The 21,779-nt window shown below is 36.3% G+C and overlaps 2 protein-coding genes across 2 annotated transcripts; both read right to left on the bottom strand.

The window, feature by feature from the left end:
- Window positions 1–429: 429 nt before the first annotated feature.
- Window positions 430–6,162, bottom strand: LOC110898567 (ER membrane protein complex subunit 7 homolog). Its single transcript, XM_022145363.2, has 7 exons — window positions 5,993–6,162; window positions 3,909–3,952; window positions 3,184–3,292; window positions 2,071–2,134; window positions 1,861–1,977; window positions 1,185–1,293; window positions 430–738 (listed from the first exon to the last, which is right to left on the bottom strand). The coding sequence occupies exons 1-7, from the start codon at window positions 6,079–6,081 to the stop codon at window positions 632–634; spliced, it is 639 nt and encodes a 212-aa protein (XP_022001055.1). The 5' UTR covers window positions 6,082–6,162; the 3' UTR covers window positions 430–631.
- A 4,961-nt stretch (window positions 6,163–11,123) lies between these two features.
- On the bottom strand, window positions 11,124–20,601 carry LOC110901254 (B3 domain-containing protein REM17-like). The gene is made up of 6 exons (XM_022148093.2): window positions 20,494–20,601; window positions 12,770–13,162; window positions 12,463–12,694; window positions 11,768–11,862; window positions 11,458–11,689; window positions 11,124–11,355 (listed from the first exon to the last, which is right to left on the bottom strand). The coding sequence occupies exons 1-6, from the start codon at window positions 20,569–20,571 to the stop codon at window positions 11,351–11,353; spliced, it is 1,035 nt and encodes a 344-aa protein (XP_022003785.2). The 5' UTR covers window positions 20,572–20,601; the 3' UTR covers window positions 11,124–11,350.
- Window positions 20,602–21,779: the final 1,178 nt, after the last annotated feature.

Below are 21,779 nucleotides of genomic sequence, written 5' to 3'. Positions count from 1 at the left end.
GGGGTGTAGTTTTTTACACCACAAGTTTGGTGTTTTTTAATTTTTTTTCTTTTTTCTTTTTTTTTTTCACCAAACTTGTGGTGTAAAAAAACTACACCCCACGGAGCGTCGTTCGCCATGATTTTTTACGCCTGTGTTTATAATATACACATCTACTTGTAAAAAAAAAAATCATGGCGAACGGCGCTCCGTGGGGTGTAGTTCTCGCGGTTCTTACAACTCGGGGTGGTTTTCATTCTAGCGGCTCCCTACATATATATATATATATATATATATATATATATATATATATATATATATATATATATATATATATATATATATATATATATATATATATATATAAAGGGGTTCATCCCCTTCAAGCCCCTCCTACGTAGCGGTGACGTGGCGGCCCATCCCCTTGGGTATGAGGCTCTCCATACCCTCTAGCCTAAAGCTTATTATTATTATTAATAACATATAAACGTCCTGGAATAATAGAGTTTATGAATGTAAGTACAAAAACAGTCCTATGATCAACCTAAACAAAGTCTTGAAAACGATCCTACATAATACATATAAACGCTACAAACCGGATATTGTCGTTTTGTTTTGCTTGCGGGTCCCACACCGATAATTATGCTGGTGCCTAATTGCTCCTTCCACCTCCAGCTCCAGCTCCAGGCATCAAATTTGCAAGAGAAGGAACACCTTGGTTCCTCATCTCTTCTTGTGCTTTTCTAATTTCTTCCGGATCTGCGATTAGTTTGATAAATCATAAGATCTCGAGATTTACTAGTTCGTAGTAACAAACATGTTTGCCGGTTTTCTATTGGTTCTTGTAGTTTATCAAATTTTGGATTTGGTCCCTGGCTTTTCAAAAGTACATGGATGGTCCATGTGGTTTGCACTTTGTAACACAATTGGTCCCCAACTTTTTCCAAAAGTACATGGATGGTCCTTGTGGTTTGCACTTTGTAACACATTTAATCCCTAACTTGGACCTGCTAAAACCTTTATATTTGTTGGCTGGGGACTAAATTCGTTACAAAGTGCAAACAACAAGGACCATCCGTGTACTTTTGGAAAGATAGGGACCAAATCCAAAACTTTGGTAAACCACAGGGACGGATTACTCTACCATGATTGTAAATTGAACACTTAGTTTGGGAGTTTTAAGATTAAGAAACGAGAATGCTTACCCATGTTTTCAACTAGTTTGGGCATCAAGAAGACAACCACCACCATAAATCCAATCATTAAGCCCATTGGACTTTTCACTATAGACATTATGTTAAACGGCTCCCTTATCTGCAACCACAAATCACGAGCCATGGTAAATTGCACAGTATAATAAAGGAATTAGTACCTTAAGTATTGTAGGTTGTTAAAATATTAGTTTTAAGGGCATTTTCGTCCATGAGGTTCAGCTAGTTTTACGACTTTCGTCCAAAGATTTGTTTTTCTGCATCCAAAAGGTTTGAAATCTTGTCATTTTCATCCGGCTCGTTAACTCCGTCCATTTTTTTCTCCTTTAAGTCAAGGGTATTTTACGTCTTTTTTGTTAACTTAAAGGGCAATTCATTCTTTTTCAAGGGTATTCGTTCTTCTTACATAAAGTGAAAAAAATCGAATTGCCCTTTAAGTTGGCAAAAAAGACGAAAACACCTCTGACATCACAGAGAAAAATGAATGGAGTTAACGAGCCAGATGAAAATGGCAAGATTTCAAACCTTTTGGATCCTGATGCGGAAAAACAGAGCTTTGGACGATAGTCGCAAAACTAGCCAAACCTCAGGGACGGAAATGGCATTTTACGCTTTTAATTATGAGGAAGATACCAATACATTATTAAAACTTATAACATGTCCAACTGACCTCATAGTATTGTTGCTCTTTTAGAGGCTCCAGCACAAGCTCGTTTAGACCTCTTCGGGTTTCTGTTAGTGCAGCCTGAATCTTACCAGGGTTTCTAGCACTCACATCTACCCGTACCTGGATCAAATGTTTTATAACAATAACACTGTTATGATCATGGTAACTGAAGTTAGTTTCAAAACAGAAAAGAGATGAGGAAAAAAAACAAACCGGTGAAAAGAAATAACCAATGACAACAACTTCAATAAGGTGGGTTCCAGCTGGCACATTATGGCTTTAAGTGGATTATCAAGGAACTTCAACAATGATAAATAAAGAGTAAATTACAAAAAATCGTCATTTATGTATGTCACTTATTGCAAACTGTGTCCTTTATCTTCAATAATTACAGAAAATGTACTCGATGTTTGCAAACCCTTGCAAGTTATGTCCTTTAGCCTTAACCCAGTTAATTTTTGTGGTTAAGTCTGACCAAATGGACCCCACATGAGGGTATTTTTGTTGTTAAATCTGACCAAATAGACCCCACGTGAGAGTAAAATGACCAAAATACCCTCATGTGGGGTCCATTTGATCAGATTTAACCACAAAAAATTAACTGAATTAGGGCTAAAGGACATAACATGCAAGGGTTTGCAAACATCGAGTACGTTTTCTGTAATTATAGAAGATAAAGGACACAGTTTGCAATAAGTGACATACATAAAGAACGATTTTTGTAATTTACTCTAAAAAAATACTAATAAACTACTTTCTCTTATAAAAAGATGCATAATTGCATATATACCCCCATCTTATGTACACACACACACATATATGGGAAGGGTGGTTTTTTGGAAACCCACTTGAGATGAGAAAACCTTGAAAACCCTGTGTAACCACTAACTCTTGTGTAACAATATCTAAAACAACATATTTTTTATAAAAGAAATTGGGCACGTAATATACATATTTTCAAAGCATTATTAGCCAAAAAAATCTAAGCGCTTAAGGAATTTTTTTAAAATAAAAAAAGTCCCTACGTAACAGGTGTGTAACATCATATTTATAAACAACGTTGTTACATATGTAACATATAAAACTGAATTTATTTTTTTGTAAATACCCACTCGACGCTTTTTTCATCTATTTTTTGCTCAAAACGCTCAAAAACATGTATATTACATGCCCTAAATATTTTTTTTTATAAAAAAGACGTTTTTATATGGTTTTCATTCTAGTTTATATAATGAGTATTCTATTATTGAACTGTAATTTAATTTTATACAATGTTAAACAAGATATCGAAGGCAAGAGATGAATAGTTAAGGTAGTATAGGATACAATGAGAAGTAACCATCTGGCTTTAGAAAGGTAACTTGTTGGCCACCGTTTAATATGACTTTGGCATTGTTAGCCTTAACTGGCAGACCAAAGCCCTTTGCACCGAAACCTGGAATGGATTCACCTAACGTTTATATTTATATTTTATGAAAATAACGGTTACAAAAAGCCAAGAGGTGAATGTGGGAACCTTGGTTTTAAATTGCGTGATGCGCTCCGATGCGTTTAGTCAATAAAATCTGATGCGCGATGCGAGCGCATCACGTATGTGATGCGTTCTTTATAAAAAAATAGTTAAAAATTATTTATACATAAAAACTTATAAAAACATACGTAAATTAAAACAACTGACGTAATTAGAAGGTAAGAGTTGTGTTTTTTGGTTCAAATCAAGCATACTAAGATGTTAATTATGGAAAAAACCGAACACAGTTCATAAAATCTGGAAAAAGGCATAAGAAACAATGTTGCGTGCATCAGAGCGCATTATACGATGAGCGCATTATGCGAAATGCGCAATATTTTCGCATCACGTAAACGCCTCGCATCAGCTGTTGCGATGCGCTCTCATTAGCGCATCGGGCGCATCACGCATTATGCGCGCATTTTAAAACCAAGGTGGGAACAAATAAGCTAAGCTCACGACTGGAAAGTGGAAATGAACACCAACAAAAGATGTTATTTGAATGATAAACAGAAAAATTCCACCAAAATAAATTACATACCGGGAATTTTTACACGACCATTAATACTATAACCACCTCCATTCCTATAAATCAACAAACAAATAATAAACAGCAAAATCATCGAAACATAAAGGAACAAAAATGAGATTTATTACACAATATCTATAGAGTAACAGTGTAACACATCATTAGTTCTATAGGCTTCCGACATTATGATTCGCTCGTGTAAACAATTCTTATCAGTCCATGGATAGAACAAACATGCAGATTGACTACACTACATCTATAGAGTAACATGCCATTAGTTTTATTGGCTTCCAAAATTATGATTTATGATTCACTTGTGTACACAATTCTTAACCCATCCATGTATAGAACTGATGGGAATCTGCTATGAGAGGGAATTATAGGTATTCTTAAGGGGCTAAAGTGTAATATGGGGGTAGTATAAGTAATAGAGAATAAGGTGTGTTAGGGATAGGATTGAGTTTGTTCGTTCGTTCATTAGGGCTCCTGCTTGTGCAGTGAGAGAGGGCTAGGCCCTGGATTATCTCTGTAATTGTTCCTTTACGTATTCAGCAATACAATCGGTTCTGTCTTTGGTTTCTATAATCTTCTCTATATTCAATTTATCACAATTATTTCATATCCAATCTCTATCAAGAACATATGTACATCAGTAATTCAGCATGTGTATATGATTTATCTGATTTGAAGAATTAAAGCCTTATGCTTTCACAAATTATCTATGCAGTTAAAGCGGTCCAAAATCGAATAGCGGTCAAGGTCCGCTATATGATATATAGGTTATAGCGGTGATATAGCAGTAATTTTTATACCATGCATAATTTATGTATTTTTATATATATATAAATATATCTTTGAAAAATATTAATACTAATATCAAAATTCATAGTAATATCATTCCATTATCAAAAACCTGTTGCAAATCAAATACTAATAGTAACTTTGAAGTATTTATTTAAGAATTAACACAATCAAACACCGTTCCTGCTATAACCGCTATAGGCCACCACTATAGCACCGCTACAGTACCGCTATAGCACCGCCATAGCGGTATTTAGCGCCGCTAATAGCGGAACCGCTATAGGCCACCGCTATTTGGACCGCTACACACCCTGAGGTCCGCTAACCGCTATAGCACCGCTATTGACTGCTTAGCAAATTATTATTAAACTATCACAAACTTCAAAGTTTCTTCAACAACTTCATTATGTCACCATTGTTGACTAACACCTAAACATTTGTAACGGCAACAATTTAACCACTGTCGTTCAATCTCCAATGTTCTAATAGAAGTTACTTCATATGTTTAGTGAATTTGTTACTTCATGCCTTATACAATGAATGATCTGACACTAGAAATTTTGAGATATTGGATCGAAACCACTGTCACAGTATTACAACCAAAATAAGGACAAGGAGCAACAGGAAGATGACTCCAATAAAAAACATGTAAGATGAAATATGACTGAGATTAATAATTGAATCTCTATTATCAAAAGCACACAAAGCGAGCGCCTAAGTGCCCCGATGCAGCCTTATAACCCTATTGCTTCACTTTAAAAGCTCTATTTTCAAGCACTAACACACTCTTTCAGGCCATGTTCCGAGCCAAATTTTGGCCAAAAAATTGCCTGAACAGATCTAAAACAATTACACTAGCCCTAAACAAGCCGAAAACATCTCTAAAACCCCTGAAATGGTATTTTCATACAACTATAAATTAAACTATATCATAATAATTAGAAAGCTTGAATACTAAATAGATCCTTAATCCTTTTACCATACATCAAAAGAATATGATAATAATAATAATAATAATAATAATAATAATAATAATAATAATAATGTTGAATTCATCTTACTTATGGTACAGTTTTATCTAGATTCAGGAGTTAACAATCATACAATCAGTAAACTACACGTCTAAACAATTCAATATATCATGCCACATGACACATCATAAAATATAAAATCTGATAATCAAAGATGACCGACAACCTAATTTCTCTGTAAACCGTATATATAACATGATGATTTGTGATTAGGAGATAATTAGGGTTTATATATAGAGTTGTAGGAGAAAGGAAAGAACGTACCCGGTTGCGATTGCGAGTGAAGAAGAAGCGAAAAGAGATAGTAGTAATAATAATAAGAGTGTAGGTTTGGATCTCCGTGGAACAGCCATAGAAGAAGAAGAAGACAGAGCACAGACCGTTCGCAGGGTTAGATAGTCGATTTGGGCCTTCGGCTTTTAGAACATGTGTAGTGGGAGGCTTTTACATCATTAGGCTTTTACGTCATGTGAGTCAGCAATGTACACGTTTTTTAAAAAATGAGTGTAGCCATGAACATTAGGGTGTAAGGGGCACTCACCTAAGGGTGTAAGGGGTGCTCACCTCTTAGGTGAGTCCCCCCTCTTACACATAACCAATCACATAGTGTCATGTCAACTCCCCTAATACACTCCTCTAATACCGATTTTTTATGGCGGCACTCCTCTATTAGGTGAGTTCAAAATTAATTTTTTTTTTGGTAAAATTATGGATGTTTAAAAATTAAATAAAAGACATTTCATTAAATTTAAATAAAAATACATTCAAAGTAGAAAATAAAAATTACATTAAAACTAGAAAACTAAAATTTTATAAATCGCATGGCCACCCGTACTTGTTAGCGATTTCTCGCTTTCGGGCGAGGATGATCGGCAACATACTTGGCGGAACATCGTCGTGCGGCTTAAGGAATGTTTTCATATCTCGATCGAAATTGTAGTTTTTCATCGTCTCGAGTTGTGCCGATATGAGCTCGCGAGCCTCCGACTCTCTTTTTTTCCTCAATTCGATCGCCTCCAATTCTACCGCTTGCTTCGCTTCTTTCATGACGGTGTACACTTTGAATTGTGCCGCCAACTCGGCCGAGCTTCCCTCGGACGATGTAGCTTGACGCTTGTCTCGCCGTTGTGCTCTTTGTGGCGAGGGATCTTCGTTCATATCCGGTATCGAAAAGTCCACGTCAACGGGCTTTCTTTTATGTGCCGAACCTTCACCTTCCTCACCCATCAATGGGACTTGGGCCCATTTCTCGTGTCTTCGAACGACCTCCCACGCCTCGATGTGTTGAAAACCGCTTGGAAATCTTTCTTTAAATTCTTTTAACGCGACTTTCATCACGTCGAGATCCTTACATCCGCTTGCTCGTGTGCGATCCTACATGTTATAAAATAAAAAAAATTAGAAAGTGTTAAAAAAGTATGAACTTAGAAAAAAAATTAAAAATATGCAATGTTAAAAAAAATATAATTTTTACCGCTTGTTGGTATAGGCCGTTGAAAAAGTTTATTTTCGCATGCATCGGGTTCCATTTAGACCGTACTTGATGAACGGTTCGGTTACTTCCACCGATAGTTTTGTTAAAGTGCTCTAAAATTTTACCCCAAAAACTTTCGCGACTTTGTTGATTGCCCTTTTTTTGTTGGTAGAACAATGTACCCATGCCTTCGCCAACGCCTCTTCTTGCTCTTTTGTCCATTTTTCGCTCACCGTTTTCCCTTTTTTTTCTCGAGCCTCATCTTCTTCGTTGCCCGCGTCTTCGTCCACATTATATTCATCTTCCTCGTCGTCGTCGCCCAAATTTTGAGTTTCGGGCACTACCTCATCCTCGTCGTCGTCGTCGTGAATAGGTAGAGGACGTTCGACATTTCCTCGTGTAGAAGGAACTTGTGAAGAACGATAAGCATATGGGTCGAAGGCGGGGGATTGAGGAGGAGCGTCCATTGATAACAAATTTTGAAAATAGCCGAAATTGGGTTGTTGGGTGTTGTAAAACGAGGGGTGTGGAGGTTGTTGGAAAAAAAACGGGGGTTGTGAAGTGTATCCGAAAGGGGGTTGTGGTTGAGCATTTGCACCGCTCGAACCATCTCGAGACGGTTTCGAGACCCGTCCCTTAGTTTTTTTCTTGGCCTCGCGGGGTCGGTTCTCCATTGCTCGGTGTATAAAAAATAAAAAGTGAAGGGGGTTTGGTTGGAGAGTATAAAAAATAAAAAGTGAAATGGGTGTGGTTGGAGAGTTTAAAAAAATAGAGAGAATGAGATGGGTTGAGTATAAAAAAATGGTGAGAATGAGATGGTTATTTATATTAGTTTAAAAAAAGTGAATTTTTTTTTATTAAAAATCCGACCGTTACCATACGACCGTTCCTCTTTTTTCGTGCTTTTCACTCGGTGAACCCACACCCAAAACCCACCCCGATTCGGGACCCCGCGGTGATGGCGGCGGTGTTCCCGATCGGGGAAAGGCCTCACCGCATCCCCTTACCGAGTACGCCTCGGACACCCTAAGAGGTGAGTCCCCTCTCTTACGCCCAACCAATCGTGTTGTGCCACGTCAACTCCCCTCTTAAACTCCCCTAACACCCTAAATTGATGGCAGCACTCCCCTCATAGGTGACTCGGTTTTTTACTTTTTTTTTTTTGGTTTATTTATTTGTTGAAAATATACATGTTTATAAAAAATATCAATAAAAATTAAATATAATTTAACAAAAGACATTTTAAAGTAGAAAATAAAAAAAAAATTAAATTCAAACTAGAAAATAATAATTAAAGTCAAACTAGAAAATTAAAATCACATTCAAACTAGAAAATAAAAATTACATTAAAACTAGAAAATTAAAATTTTAGAAATCACATGGCCACCCGTACTTGTTAGCGATTTCGCGCTTTCGGGCGAGGATGAACGGCAACATACTTGGCGGAGCATCGTCGTGCGGCTTGAGGAATGTTTTCATATCTCGATCGTAATTGTAGTTTTTCATCGTCTCGCGTTGTTCCGATATGAGCTCGCGAGCCTCCGACTCTCTTTTTTTCCTCAATTCGATCGCCTCCAATTCTATCGCTTGCTTCGCTTCTTTCATGGCGGTGTACTCTTTGAATTGTGCCGCCAACTCGGCCGAGCTTCCCTCGGACGATGTAGCTTGACGCTTGTCTCGCCATTGTGGTCTTTGTGGCGAGGGGTCTTCGTTCATATCCGGTATCGAAGGGTCCACGTCAACGGGCTTTCTTTTATGTGCCGAACCTTCACCTTCCTCACCCAACAATGGGACTTGGGCCGATGCGTTTAGTCAACCATTCTTCTTCTTTAACACCTTAGTGTCAACATGCTCTATTGTGGTCTATTTGCATGTTTGACCTGAGTTAAGTCAACCTCAACGAGTAACAAGCTTCCCGGAGTGACTGCACGGAATCAAGTTCATTCCTGTAGACTAAAAAAAATTGTATGAAAGCGACAAATAGCGTTTTTAAGTAATTATATAAAATAAATTTGTTCAGTTAGATAAAACCACCATACAGTCATACTCGAAGCGATGACGTCAAATGATTTATGATTTTGACATTCATACTATGGCGTTGCTGGTTCGAACAATGACCTCAATGTTTTCTTTCAATCCTTATTATTCAGTAATGAAATGCATGGAACCACTTCGAGGTGCCCATTGCATGTTAACGGGCGGCAATACAGACGTGGCTACTATCTTGCTAATGGAATTGACCAGACTTGGTCTATTTTTGTGAAATCTTTTGCATGGCTGTCGAAGACATAGAAAAAAGTTCAAGAATGTGCAAGAGTCAACAAGCAAAGAATGGCGAGCGTACCCTTCGTCAGTGCAGTGGCGGACCCAGGAATTTTTCCATGGAGGTGCGGAACATTTTTAAAAATTTTAGGCCCCAAGGTATATAAATAAGAAATCGGTTCGTATCGGGTCGGTTCGGGTCATGTAAAACAAAAGAACTAAATTTATATAATCATCAAAATCACGTCAAACCTTGTTACAAACATAATTAAAACGTCGTCCTACAGGTTTTCATTTTTTGAAATCTATCCAAAACATCATCTAAACCTACTTTCTTAATCAACTCTTTCTCTATATAACATATACAACCTTCACTTAATTCTCATCGCCAATTCGATTACGCAAGTATCCACATCAACGAATCCGGAAGACGTATCAACTTTCCTCTTGAGAAATCGCGCCATAATGTCGCTGCTCATTGTTCCTATCGGCTATCACACACAAATTGACTATAAGTTCATGGCTCCATAACATATTACATAATGTATTAACTATTCAAGCCCCTAAATATCATAATGTAAATCACCCTAAAAATCATCTAAACAACATATACACCATAAAAAAAAGCCAAACGTTCTTCACTAAAAAAAAGCCAAACATACTTACTGTGGTATACGGCTATAGAAAAGGCAAAATATCATCACTAACAAAATATAACCCACCATAACATAGTGAAAACAAAACGAAGCACATGTCTACTATGGTTAGTATGTGGCTATAATAGGCTGCTGGAGGTGGATAATATCAACCAAAAAATCATCAAAAATAACAAAGAAACTTACCCGTGTTTGATCGGCGGTGGTATGGTGGCTGCTGGACTGTTCACTGTTGTCGCTGTTGATGTTCTGATCGCTGGCGTGCAAGGACGATAAAGAGAGCATGATAGAATATGTAAGAGTTTTGGGCTTGTTTATTTTCTTTTAGTTTGAAATATTGTTGATTTGTTGGGTTTGTTTATTGGGCTAAGACTTAGTAGTGGGCTAGTTAAATGTATTGGGTATTTGGGTTTAATTATTTAGATATTAAAAGTTATATAATTTAGGTAGTATTTTTTTATAAAATAAGAGTTTACTAAAGAATATTTTTAAAATATAAGTTGATAGCACTTTTTACCTAAGGGGTGCGGACAGAAAATTCCAAGGGGGCGGACGGAAAATTCCATGGGGAGCGGTCGAAAAATTCCAAGGGGTGCGGACGGGATTTTCGACGAAACTTAGCACTTAAATTTTTTTCCCGGGGGTGCGCCCGCCCACCTTGGGCGTAGCTTAGGTCCGCCCTTGCGTCAGTGGCGAAGCTTGATATTTTCGACCCGGGGGCGGAAGTCACCGGACCTAAAAAATTCTATAAAACTGAGGTGGTCGCAAACGTATATACCAAAAAATTTCTATACGAAAACTACATACTCTCCACTACTGAGAGAAAAGTTTGGGGGGTCGGCCGCCCCCTCCCGCCCCTTAAAAGCTTCGCCCATGCCCTTGGTGCTCGTGTTTTGAAATCTAAATAGGGTATCCTTAATCGACTGGCACGGGCATTGAAGCGCGAGAAAGTAATTTAGCATAGAAGATGTTGTAATCAGTTTTCCAGAATTTTTTCACCTTAATAGTCAAATGGCCCAAATCCATAAACAAAAAGAGAAAAATAAAAACATCTAGGCAAAGTTATAGCTAATATCTTAAATTAATTCCATAGCATACAGCAACCACTCTTCTTCAATGCCTCATGCCTGAGTGTCAACATGCTCCTTTGTGGTTTATTTGCTTGTTTGACCAAATTAAGTCAACTTCAACGCGTAACAAGCGGTCCGGAGTGACTGTATGGAAGCAACTTCATTCTTGTAGAATAAAACAAGGAAAATACATGAACTCGTCATATTCCGTCCTTAAGATATTATAAAAAATAAATTAATTAAACCAGAATAACGAAAAAAACATACTTGAAATAGAGAAGATCGGCTTTTTCCCGCTCTGGATGAGTTTAAATTTAATACGATCTCCTTTCTCGTAGCCATTGGCAATACAAAATTCCTTCAATCCGCTAATAATATAGTAGAATATGCCCAAATGGTTACTCAAGTTAACTGTCCACGAGCCTTCGTTTTCCACATGTTTTAGGATCAATTCTCCGTTAGTTAATCCATTTTCTAGAGCAAATTTCTTCGGAATATACTACATTAGAAAAATAAAACAATTATTTCAACAAGAAGATCAACGACAGTTAACAGAACACGACAATATTCAAATTACCATGCGATATTGTGAGTTGGAATATTCCCCAATAGTCCCAACAAAGTAAGGAGTTCCCACAATTCCATGAGATTCAGTCTGGTTGGTGCCAAGATCTTATGGATGTACAAGACACAAAATGTTATTATGTCATATGGTTGTGACAAAACATGCATGAAGCAATAGATAGGTGCTAAAGATTTAACTTGACTTTGGAAGTCAAACATGCTAACTTTCAACCTAAAAGTTGATGGTCATTTGTTTTAACTCTTAATCAGGGCCGGCCCAAGCCCAAGTCTTTTGAGGTTTGGGCTTTGGGCCTCCAACTTTAAAAAAAATTAGTAATAATTATGTATGATATTTGGGTTGGGTTGTGATGGGTATTATTGATGTATAGCAGGTTTGTAGGGGCGCTGCCTATGGAGTATTGTATTTGGGCAGCAATTGCGATTTACTCAATTTTTTTTAGGGAAAAGGCCTCTAGTTTTTACTTCGCTTTAGGCCACCAAAATGGTTGAGCTGACCCTGCTAATGGTCAATAAAATTTAATTAATATGGTTTATTTCTCAACAAATACCACAAAACATATATGTTACTTTTGATTTGTAACATAAAGCATATTAGCTATGAAAATGTGGAAGTATTATGTTTGACCTCAAAAGTCAAATAACTCTGTTTATGTTACGAAGGAAAACATGATGGATGATAAGACATACTATAAAAAATTGCAACAGGTTTGTTCCCAGTTTGGATGAGTTCAAGCTTAAACTGGTCTCCTTCTTTTAGCCGATTTTCGATACAAAATTCATGCCATCCTCGCCCTATGCAAGTGTAGCTTCCCTCATGAATCTTTACCTCAACCGTCCACGACCTTTGGCTTTGACCATTTTTAAGAATCATCTCTCCGGTTATTAATCCGTTTGACCTAGTGAAATTGCTTGGAAGGCGCTAAACCCGAATATTAATCACACATTTGCCATGATAAAATAAATAAATGAAATTGGTAATTATATTTCTTGTTACCAGTTCATATAGACTATCAGTAGACCTCAATGTGCCAATAAAGTAAGGATGTTGAACAGGAATTGTATCATTTGATGCTACAAATTCATGAGTAAATTCATTGGTGTCAATTTTACGTTTCCTCGACGATTCTGTAACTCGATTATTTGAACATTCCCTTTCGCATCTAGAAATATTGTTGAAAACCATGGTATCAAACACCATGTTTCCTTCATGTTTAAAGACGACGATGTCAAATTCTTTCACACCGTTTTCTCTCGTGAATTTCTCCCAACCTTTGCCAAACACCCAATCGCTAACGCTCACAAACCATTTCTTAGATCCTCTTTTCAATATGGCTGATTGGTTTTTTCTTCCCCTTTTTATATTTTTTCTGAAGGATTCAGGTATTGACTGCAAATAACCAATGTGTCTATGCATTAATTTAGCTTACATGTTAAGTATAATGATAGCAACAGAAAACAAGAATAGTTAATACTTAACAAAAACATTCAAGATTGTTCACTTTAGTATTCAACATTCCATGTTTTTTTTAACGACAAAAATTGGATCATTGACAGACCACTATGTAAGATTAAATATTATTATGTTTAATATTTAATCTATAGCCATCTTAATCATTTACATTATAGAGATCAAAATATATTAGAACCTATTATTTAATTAGTTGGTAATTGTTGATGGACCATATTACCCTTAGTAACTAATTAGGTTTCCTCCTGGGTGCTTATATAAGGAGAATAAGGTGGAGGTTTAAGGGTTACTCAGTTTCACAATTCACACCCCATAAGCCATAACATCATCACGAAACCTCCTCTCCATAACCGATACCCCTTTTCGGTTCTCTAAGTCCCCATCATCAGTCAGCACCCTAAGGAGGAACCAGATCAAGATGACAAACATGTCGAACTCCATTACTGGATTCTCCTCAGCACCATCTGCTGTGACAGGTATGATTTATTTGTTTTCCTTCATGCACAAACAGAACTGAACCAACATGTGGTATCAGAGCATATGTTGATTAGTCAGTTCTGTTTTCGTATCCATAATTCTGGGATTGAAACTTGGAAAACGGAATTTTGAAACCTTTAAAAACATAACAGCCGATTTCGAGTTCATCATGTTGCGACTCGAGATCCCTGATTTTCGATGAAAAGATTAATTGTTTTGTTTACCGAATTAACTGGATTACGTTTTTAGCCGAAATCTGTTTAGTAAAATTATTAAAATTCAGGTTTCGGGTTCCAGAATTTTATTTTTTATGATTAGGGTTCATCATGTTCATGTGAAAATTCGAAAAATTCTGTTATGATTTGGAATGATTTAGGATTAATGGGTGTTTTTCCATGTTTGATCTAATTTTATCTTTTAATTTTATTCGAAACTGTTATTAGATAAACAGTTATTATTTTCGAAATATGTTGACAAAATTAGATCAGCTTAAAACAGGAAAGAATATCTCTTAATCCCTTAGATTTCGAATTTTCAGTTATGATATCACAATTAACAGCTGTTAACGAGGTTGCTACTCGAGACCATGAGATTGCTACTCGAGATCACGAGGTTGCTACTCGCAACCATGAGGTTGCTACTCGCAACCATGAGGTTGCTACTCGCAACCATGAGGTTACTACTTGAGAGCAAAAGGTCTACCACTCGCAACCATGAGGTTGCTACTCGCAACCATAACGTCATTAGTCGAGACAATGAGGTTGCTACTCGCAACCATAACGTCATGACTCGCAATCATGAGGTTGCTACTCGCAACCAGAATGTCATCACTCGCAACCATGAGGTTGCGACTCGCAACCATAACGTGATTAGTCGAAACCGTAGTTGCGACTCGCAACCATAACGTGACTAGTCGAAACCGTAGTTGCGACTCGCAACCATAACGTCATTAGTCGAAATCGTGGTTGCGACTCGCAATCTCATTATTTTAAGCTGTTTAAATGTGAACTAAAGAAAATTTTTTTCGGGGGCCCGCCCCGAACCCCGGGCGGGGGCACGCTGTCCCCCGCACCCCCCAGCGAACTCACCGCGGAGTTCGATCCGCGCTAACGGGTGGTTTGCTATTAAATAAGTGGTTTTTGTAATTATTTAGTTAATTAATGAGGATCAAATAATGTTTTACAAAACCAAAATGGCTTTACTTGAATGAGCTTCTGATGCATCATTTCTGGCCAAAGCTGACTTGATGCATCTACTTATCATCCAAGTATTACGAAAGCTATGTTGTGTGTGCATCATAAGCATGAATGTCTTAATTTCTGGCCAAAGCTGATTTAATTCATTCATAGATGGCATACTCAACAAGTGCATAACTAAAGTGTTTGTCTCAATTTCTGGCCAAAGCTGATTTGTTACAACCACTTTGCACATATGCTTAAATGATTACACTTCTGGCCAAAGCTGTTTTGTCTTCGTTTAAGTAGAACTTTAAGTAGTCTATTATTTTGATGTTAGTAATAGACGTATCACAACCTCTTCACATAATGATCCTTATATTAATGATCCTCAATTAATTTTTGTGATCATTTTGTCTGCCTTATTCTTAGTACCCATAATTTTACTCACTATAATTTTTCTTCTATAAATCTATATCTCATCCACTCTAATTCCTAAGCCTAAAATGTTTTGCTTTATTTAAAGTTTCTATAAGAATTAGCTCTTAAATTAAATCCTTGATTATCTCTTAAGACACGATAACCTTATTGCTCTCTTCTGATAAGGCACTACAGAAGAAAAGTAGAGCATGATGATTAGGATAAATCGAACATGATGTCTCTTATGATAATCAAGAACTATCTAAAATAATTGCTATCACTAAAGTTATTCCAGATTAATTTTTCCTAAGACTAATCTATAATTGTGGAATAATTACAAGAACTCCTAAGGTGCATGTCTTCATTTAACTAATTATAAATTATATGGTTAAGTGGTATATGTGAATATATTATAATGTACAATACCATGACCCATAAAGTTAAGGGCTTACGCATGGAAATAAGTACATTTTCCAGTACATTACATACTAAGTTTTCATTTGTACAATTTGATGCATTATAAATCAGCTATAACACTCAAAAGTACCAAAGTATAACGAGTGTGTTGATAAGCAACATATGTACATAGAAAATAAATGTTTGAAACTGGAAAATAAGATGTTATTCACCTTAAAACCACTAAAACCTTAAGAGAGGATTGTTCTAAAGTCCATAGACAAATTACAAGTGCTAATCCCAACGTTAAGGTTCTTCAAGGGAAAATCTCACTGCATAATTATGTCATTAGACTAGGCATAAGCAACGAGACTATCCATTATTCTAAAGAGCAGTTGGATAAATTGATTAGATAGTAACTTACTAATGATATTTAAGTCTGATAATTTTAATATTCCAATTAACACATGATTAGTTGACTCTAGTTCCATACGTTTCCTTACCAGAACTCGACAAATAACTAACATGAGAGTTAGTGACAAAATTAAATGCTAAGACTATAAGAACCATAATGAACAGTCTTCCAACAACGCTTTTCGATACCTTATATATTCTGATTAATCAGAATATAGTATCATAATTAAGCAATGTTATGAAGGTTGTGAGGTTTGCATAGTCAACAGAAAGTCACACTTATCTTAAATTCTCATCTTATTTGTTCTAAATATCTGGATAGAAACATTACTGTGATGAAACTAGATGATACCTTACTTTTTCACAACTTTGTCATCATGCAAATGAGAATTTGACAAAAGGAAAATGAGACTTATAAATTTCATCCATTAGAACCAAAATTCATGAGAAATCATAACATGGTTAATGAGGATGATTTTTTTACCTAATCTCATTTTCAGTGATTCTAAATCATGACGTTACAGCCCTAAATATTACTTGGCTTAAGGAATAAATATGGGTCCATCATAAGTCATTCATTGACATTCGTGGAGCTTATTCCAAATGGAATATTCAGACATAATTCATTTATCATTTAACAGACTATCAACTTGTATCTAAATTTTGTCACATATGGCCCACGGTCTTAGAAGAAATTTATTCATACATATACTTTATAAGATTTCTATTAAATATGTCCTTAAAGTTTCTTATGATATCTGGACATTAAAGAAATCAAATAAAGTCTAACGTATATGTGATAGGTTCCCACGTCACGTAGCTCATTGAAACTTCTCTTGTAGCATTCTAGAGATATTAAAGATTAGTGGGAGCATTAAGTGTCTTAATAATAACTTGCAATAGTTGCAAGAGATGGGGGATTGAAAATTTTAAATTTCCACCTCTTGTACAAGACATCGCTCCATCACGACACTGTTCAATCAAACCTTATCTCCTTAAATCTAATGCTACTCTTACAAAAGTTTCATTGTTGCTTAATTGTGGGCGCACTTAGATTTCTTACCTAAACTAACATAATCCTCAACAAGAGAAATCACAACGACTAACGTCATTAACTTGTTTCTCTATTAGAATTTGTTGGTCGTTACATATTGACCCTAAGCATGCTGAGTTCCTAAAGATTTCTAAGGTTAGTGGGAGCAGTCAAAGTCCTTATTATGACTTGCAAGGAATACAAGAGGCGGGGGGAAGAGTGTCATTAAATTCACTCCGAATTTAACTCCGATTACACCTCTTGTACACTATACTGCACCAACTCTTACAAACTTAGAATGAAAATGATAGCAACCTAACCAAGAGCTAATCCATAAAATTGAAACTTCTAATGAACCCAATAATCAACTCAGGAGGTCATCTAGGTTTAAAAGCCTACTAACTTTGATGATTACATAACCTCCCTAATTGAAGTTGAAATGGATTTTGGAAATGCTTACTGATCCTATCTCTTCAAATTAAGCCATTAGTGTAAATCAATCATTTGAATGGAATAAAACAGTTTTCTAGTAAAACTGATTTTGTGTGTTCTTATAACGGTTGGGATTTGATTAAGTTACCTAAGAGTGTTCATGACTAAACCAAATCCTAATATAAGCGTTAAGACACTCAAAAGCATGATTGATTGTCAAAGGTTGTACTCAGGAAGAGATAAGTTATTAAAGACTCTTTATAGCATATCTAACAAAAGATTTCTTTGAGGATCATTACTGTTCTAGTAGCTTATAATAGTTTTAAGCTACATTAGATAAACATTAAAACGATTTTCCCTAATAAATGGCTGACACATTTACATGTTCATTAGATAACAACCTAAAGTTTCAAACTGAAGGTTAAAGAACACTTTATTTGTAAGCCAATAATATCCATGTATGGGTTAATGCAAACATCATAATGTGATGAAAAGCTAACGTAATTATTTTCATCAAGAATCAAGTGGATTAATGTACCTACCTCAAGATGAGTGGGAGCAACTAAAATAAACTTGTCTATATAGATGACATTCTTTGACAAGCATATGTTACATAAGTCAAAGCATTGTTAACACAAACTTTGATATAATAAAACTCAGAGATATCTCTTACGTGATTGATATCATAACATACTGAGATAGACCCAATGGGATATTAGTTTCGTTCCATAAGTTTAACATTAAATGGGTCCTTACATATGTAACAATCAATATTGCTCTCCTTTAGAGGATAATAGGATAAATGAGATTATTTATTTACGCTTCATTAATTAGAAGCCTTATGTAAGTTTAAGTCTATACTCGTTTAGATATTACTCATATTGCAACACACTAGATATGTCTAGATTAATGTGTAGCATCTAATGGAGTATTACAATATCTTTAAAAGAAACGAGAGACTACAATTTAAAGAAGAAGTGAGAATTAAAACCGGTTTATTACTCTAACTTTGAGATATTCAAAGATTATAAAAATGCAGTTTCGGGTATATCTTTATGTCAGCAGACAAAACCTATTTCATGGAGGAGTCATAATGCACTGATATTAACAACCTAAGTTATAATGACATAACATGGTCACTAAATGTTGTTGAAATTTAATCAGTGGACTCATAAGTTTATTAACTCCATATAATGTTTTGAAGAATTAGTGTGATAAAGTCAGCTACCATAACTCCTTGAACAGTAACAGTTCAAGAGGTGCTGCATTAAGTTTCGATACGCAATTAATTATTCGTTTATGAACGAATTGAGGAAACTAAGTTTTGTATCGAATACATTCATGATATGCTTAAGGATCCTATAACTGAAGGGCTATTACCCATAAGTCTTATTAAGAGAGCTCATAGACGGGTATTAATTAATGGCCATGCGCAACCGCATATCGTACTATGAATGACTAAGTATTAGTTAATTTTCCTCAAGTTTGATTTTGTATGTCTGTTAGAATATGTTCAACCGGTATAATGGCATATAGACAAATAAAAGTTACAAATCAAACAAAGGGGTTACGCGTATTTTGATCATGATGATTAGGTTTTAAATTAAGGCTATAGTATGATTAATGGGGGTCCTGAGTCGTATAATGATTCAACGGCTGTATTTTTCTGCTATAGTACTTGTTTAAGGCTAAAATGAGTGTTAACTCCTGATCAGGCTTATCTAATACTCATAGTAAATGATTACTCGGCTAAGTGGGAGAATGTAAGATTAAATATTATTATGTTTAATATTTAATCTATAGCCATCTTAATCATTTACATTATAGAGATCAAAATATATTAGAACCTATTATTTAATTAGTTGGTAATTGTTGATGGACCATATTACCCTTAGTAACTAATTAGGTTTCCTCCTGGGTGCTTATATAAGGAGAATAAGGTGGAGGTTTAAGGGTTACTCAGTTTCACAATTCACACCCCATAAGCCATAACATCATCACGAAACCTCCTCTCCATAACCGATACCCCTTTTCGGTTCTCTAAGTCCCCATCATCAGTCAGCACCCTAAGGAGGAACCAGATCAAGATGACAAACATGTCGAACTCCATTACTGGATTCTCCTCAGCACCATCTGCTGTGACAGGTATGATTTATTTGTTTTCCTTCATGCACAAACAGAACTGAACCAACACACTAGGGTATTCATCGTGCCACGAGCGGAACCATGCGATCATATCCATCTCCACTAAGCATAATGTCTATACACCAATTCAACTATTTCTATTTGGGGAGACTATTTGCACACTTGGTGTGTAGATAGTCAGCCCAAAAGGGCTCTTTTGTCCTATATGCACACCCTGCCGTGTCGAGCTGTGACCAAAGTGCAGCGTTTTGGTCTGGTTAACCAGACAAAGACTGACGGCTCTGTTGACCGGACCAAAACACCGCTTTGGCCGCGTTTTGGTCCTGTCAACTAGACACCCGGTCAGTTTTTTGTATGGTTGTCAGGACCAAAACGCGGCCAAAGCTCGTCGTTTTGATCCGGTCAACAGACCGGTCAGTCTTTTGTTTGGTTGACCGGACCAAAATGTCACGCTTTGGCCACAGCTCGACACTGCAGGGTGTGCATATAGGCTATATGCACATAGGACAAAAAAGCCCTTTTTAGTGTGCATATAGGCATTTGGGTGTGCCAATAGGGACACCCTTCTATTTTGGGTTCCACCTGAATTCAATAACCAGGACCTGTTGGTCTCAAATCCCTATTCCACCCCTAAAATGTCACCAGCCTATAATGCCAGCTAAGCTATAATGCCGTGGGTGTCAACTTTCCATGTTTAAAAAATGAAAAATCTCATCTTCAATGAGCCGTAAAAACAAGTTTTCGAGAGAGAAACTGACCATTTGGGGCAGGGGTCCTGGTTCGATGTACTCGAAGAAGTGGGCAGGAGATTCACGCTTCCTTGAGTAAACAAGCATGGTTGTCTATCCCTATCAGATCTCTCAAAGATAAGCCTAAACCACCTTATAACAAGAAAAAAATCAAGAAATGCCAAGATCAAAAGTTTGTTGTTATGCTGAGGGATTTTAAAAAAAGGCCAATAAGGGTCAATGACATGCTTTTGCAACTAGAGACAGGCAAAAGGAAAGGGTCAGAATCTTTCTTGTACTTATTAACTTTCTGTTTATGTATAAGGTTATCCCAGCCATTGATTTCTTTTAATCTTCCGTCTCAGCCGTTAGATTTATTTTTAAATCTTTGATGTTGATTCTATGTTGTTTTGGGTGATGGATTATGGAAACTCGGTTTTCTTTTCAACTATTTTCATCATTTGGTTCGTACGACTTTTTTTTGGATAAATATAAGTTCTGATTTGACATCCACACAACAAAATATGTAATGAGAATAACTTTTTTAGTTTATTTTATTTGTATCCATTTTACAAGACTATACGGTGTGGGTGTGAAAAAGTGGCGTGGAAGCCATTTCATGCCGGGCACACCGTCCCAGATACGGCGTGGAGGCCGGCGTTGTAGAAGGGGCGGCAAGCATTCCACTGGCGTGGCGGGCATAGTGGAAGACGACGTAGCCGCGTGTGGTTTGATGCAATTAATATTAATGTTTTTTAGTTAAGTTTAATAGATCTTTTATATTATGTTAGTATATAATAATAACTAGAATATTAACCCGCGCGCGTTGCGCCGCGGCCAACGAAACTGACATGTTGTTGATCAAATTCACATTTATAATGTGTTAAAGATGTTTTTATTGGTTAAGTCTGTATTACTATCTTATACAAATAAGTAATTCACCAAATAATCTCAATACAATTAATGGTATCATAATTACTACGTTACATGACTTATATCCATATAAATAACCTATCGTATTAAGCTCCCCGCGTTGCGGCAGGGGTGTAAAACCATGAAAAATAGCACCAATGCCACCCTATAGCCAACGACACCAACATTGAAGTTGCGGCGTCTTAACGTAGAAAATTAGACCAACATATAAAAAAAAGAAAATAATAACTAACTCGATTTAGGACTCGCACGTTGTGACGAACTTATTAAACGAAAAAAATAGACGACGTAAACGCACTGAACCACACACGTACGTTGCCCCATGATAACTCGCAAAAATTAGAATGAAGGGTATAACAAAACGTAAAATCGTTGAACCACAC

The sequence above is a fragment of the Helianthus annuus genome, chromosome 13, assembly GCF_002127325.2.
Source record: "Helianthus annuus cultivar XRQ/B chromosome 13, HanXRQr2.0-SUNRISE, whole genome shotgun sequence".
Lineage (NCBI taxonomy): Eukaryota > Viridiplantae > Streptophyta > Magnoliopsida > Asterales > Asteraceae > Helianthus > Helianthus annuus.
Note: the sequence above shows the minus strand (reverse complement) of the source record. Positions and strands in the feature narration are given on the sequence as shown.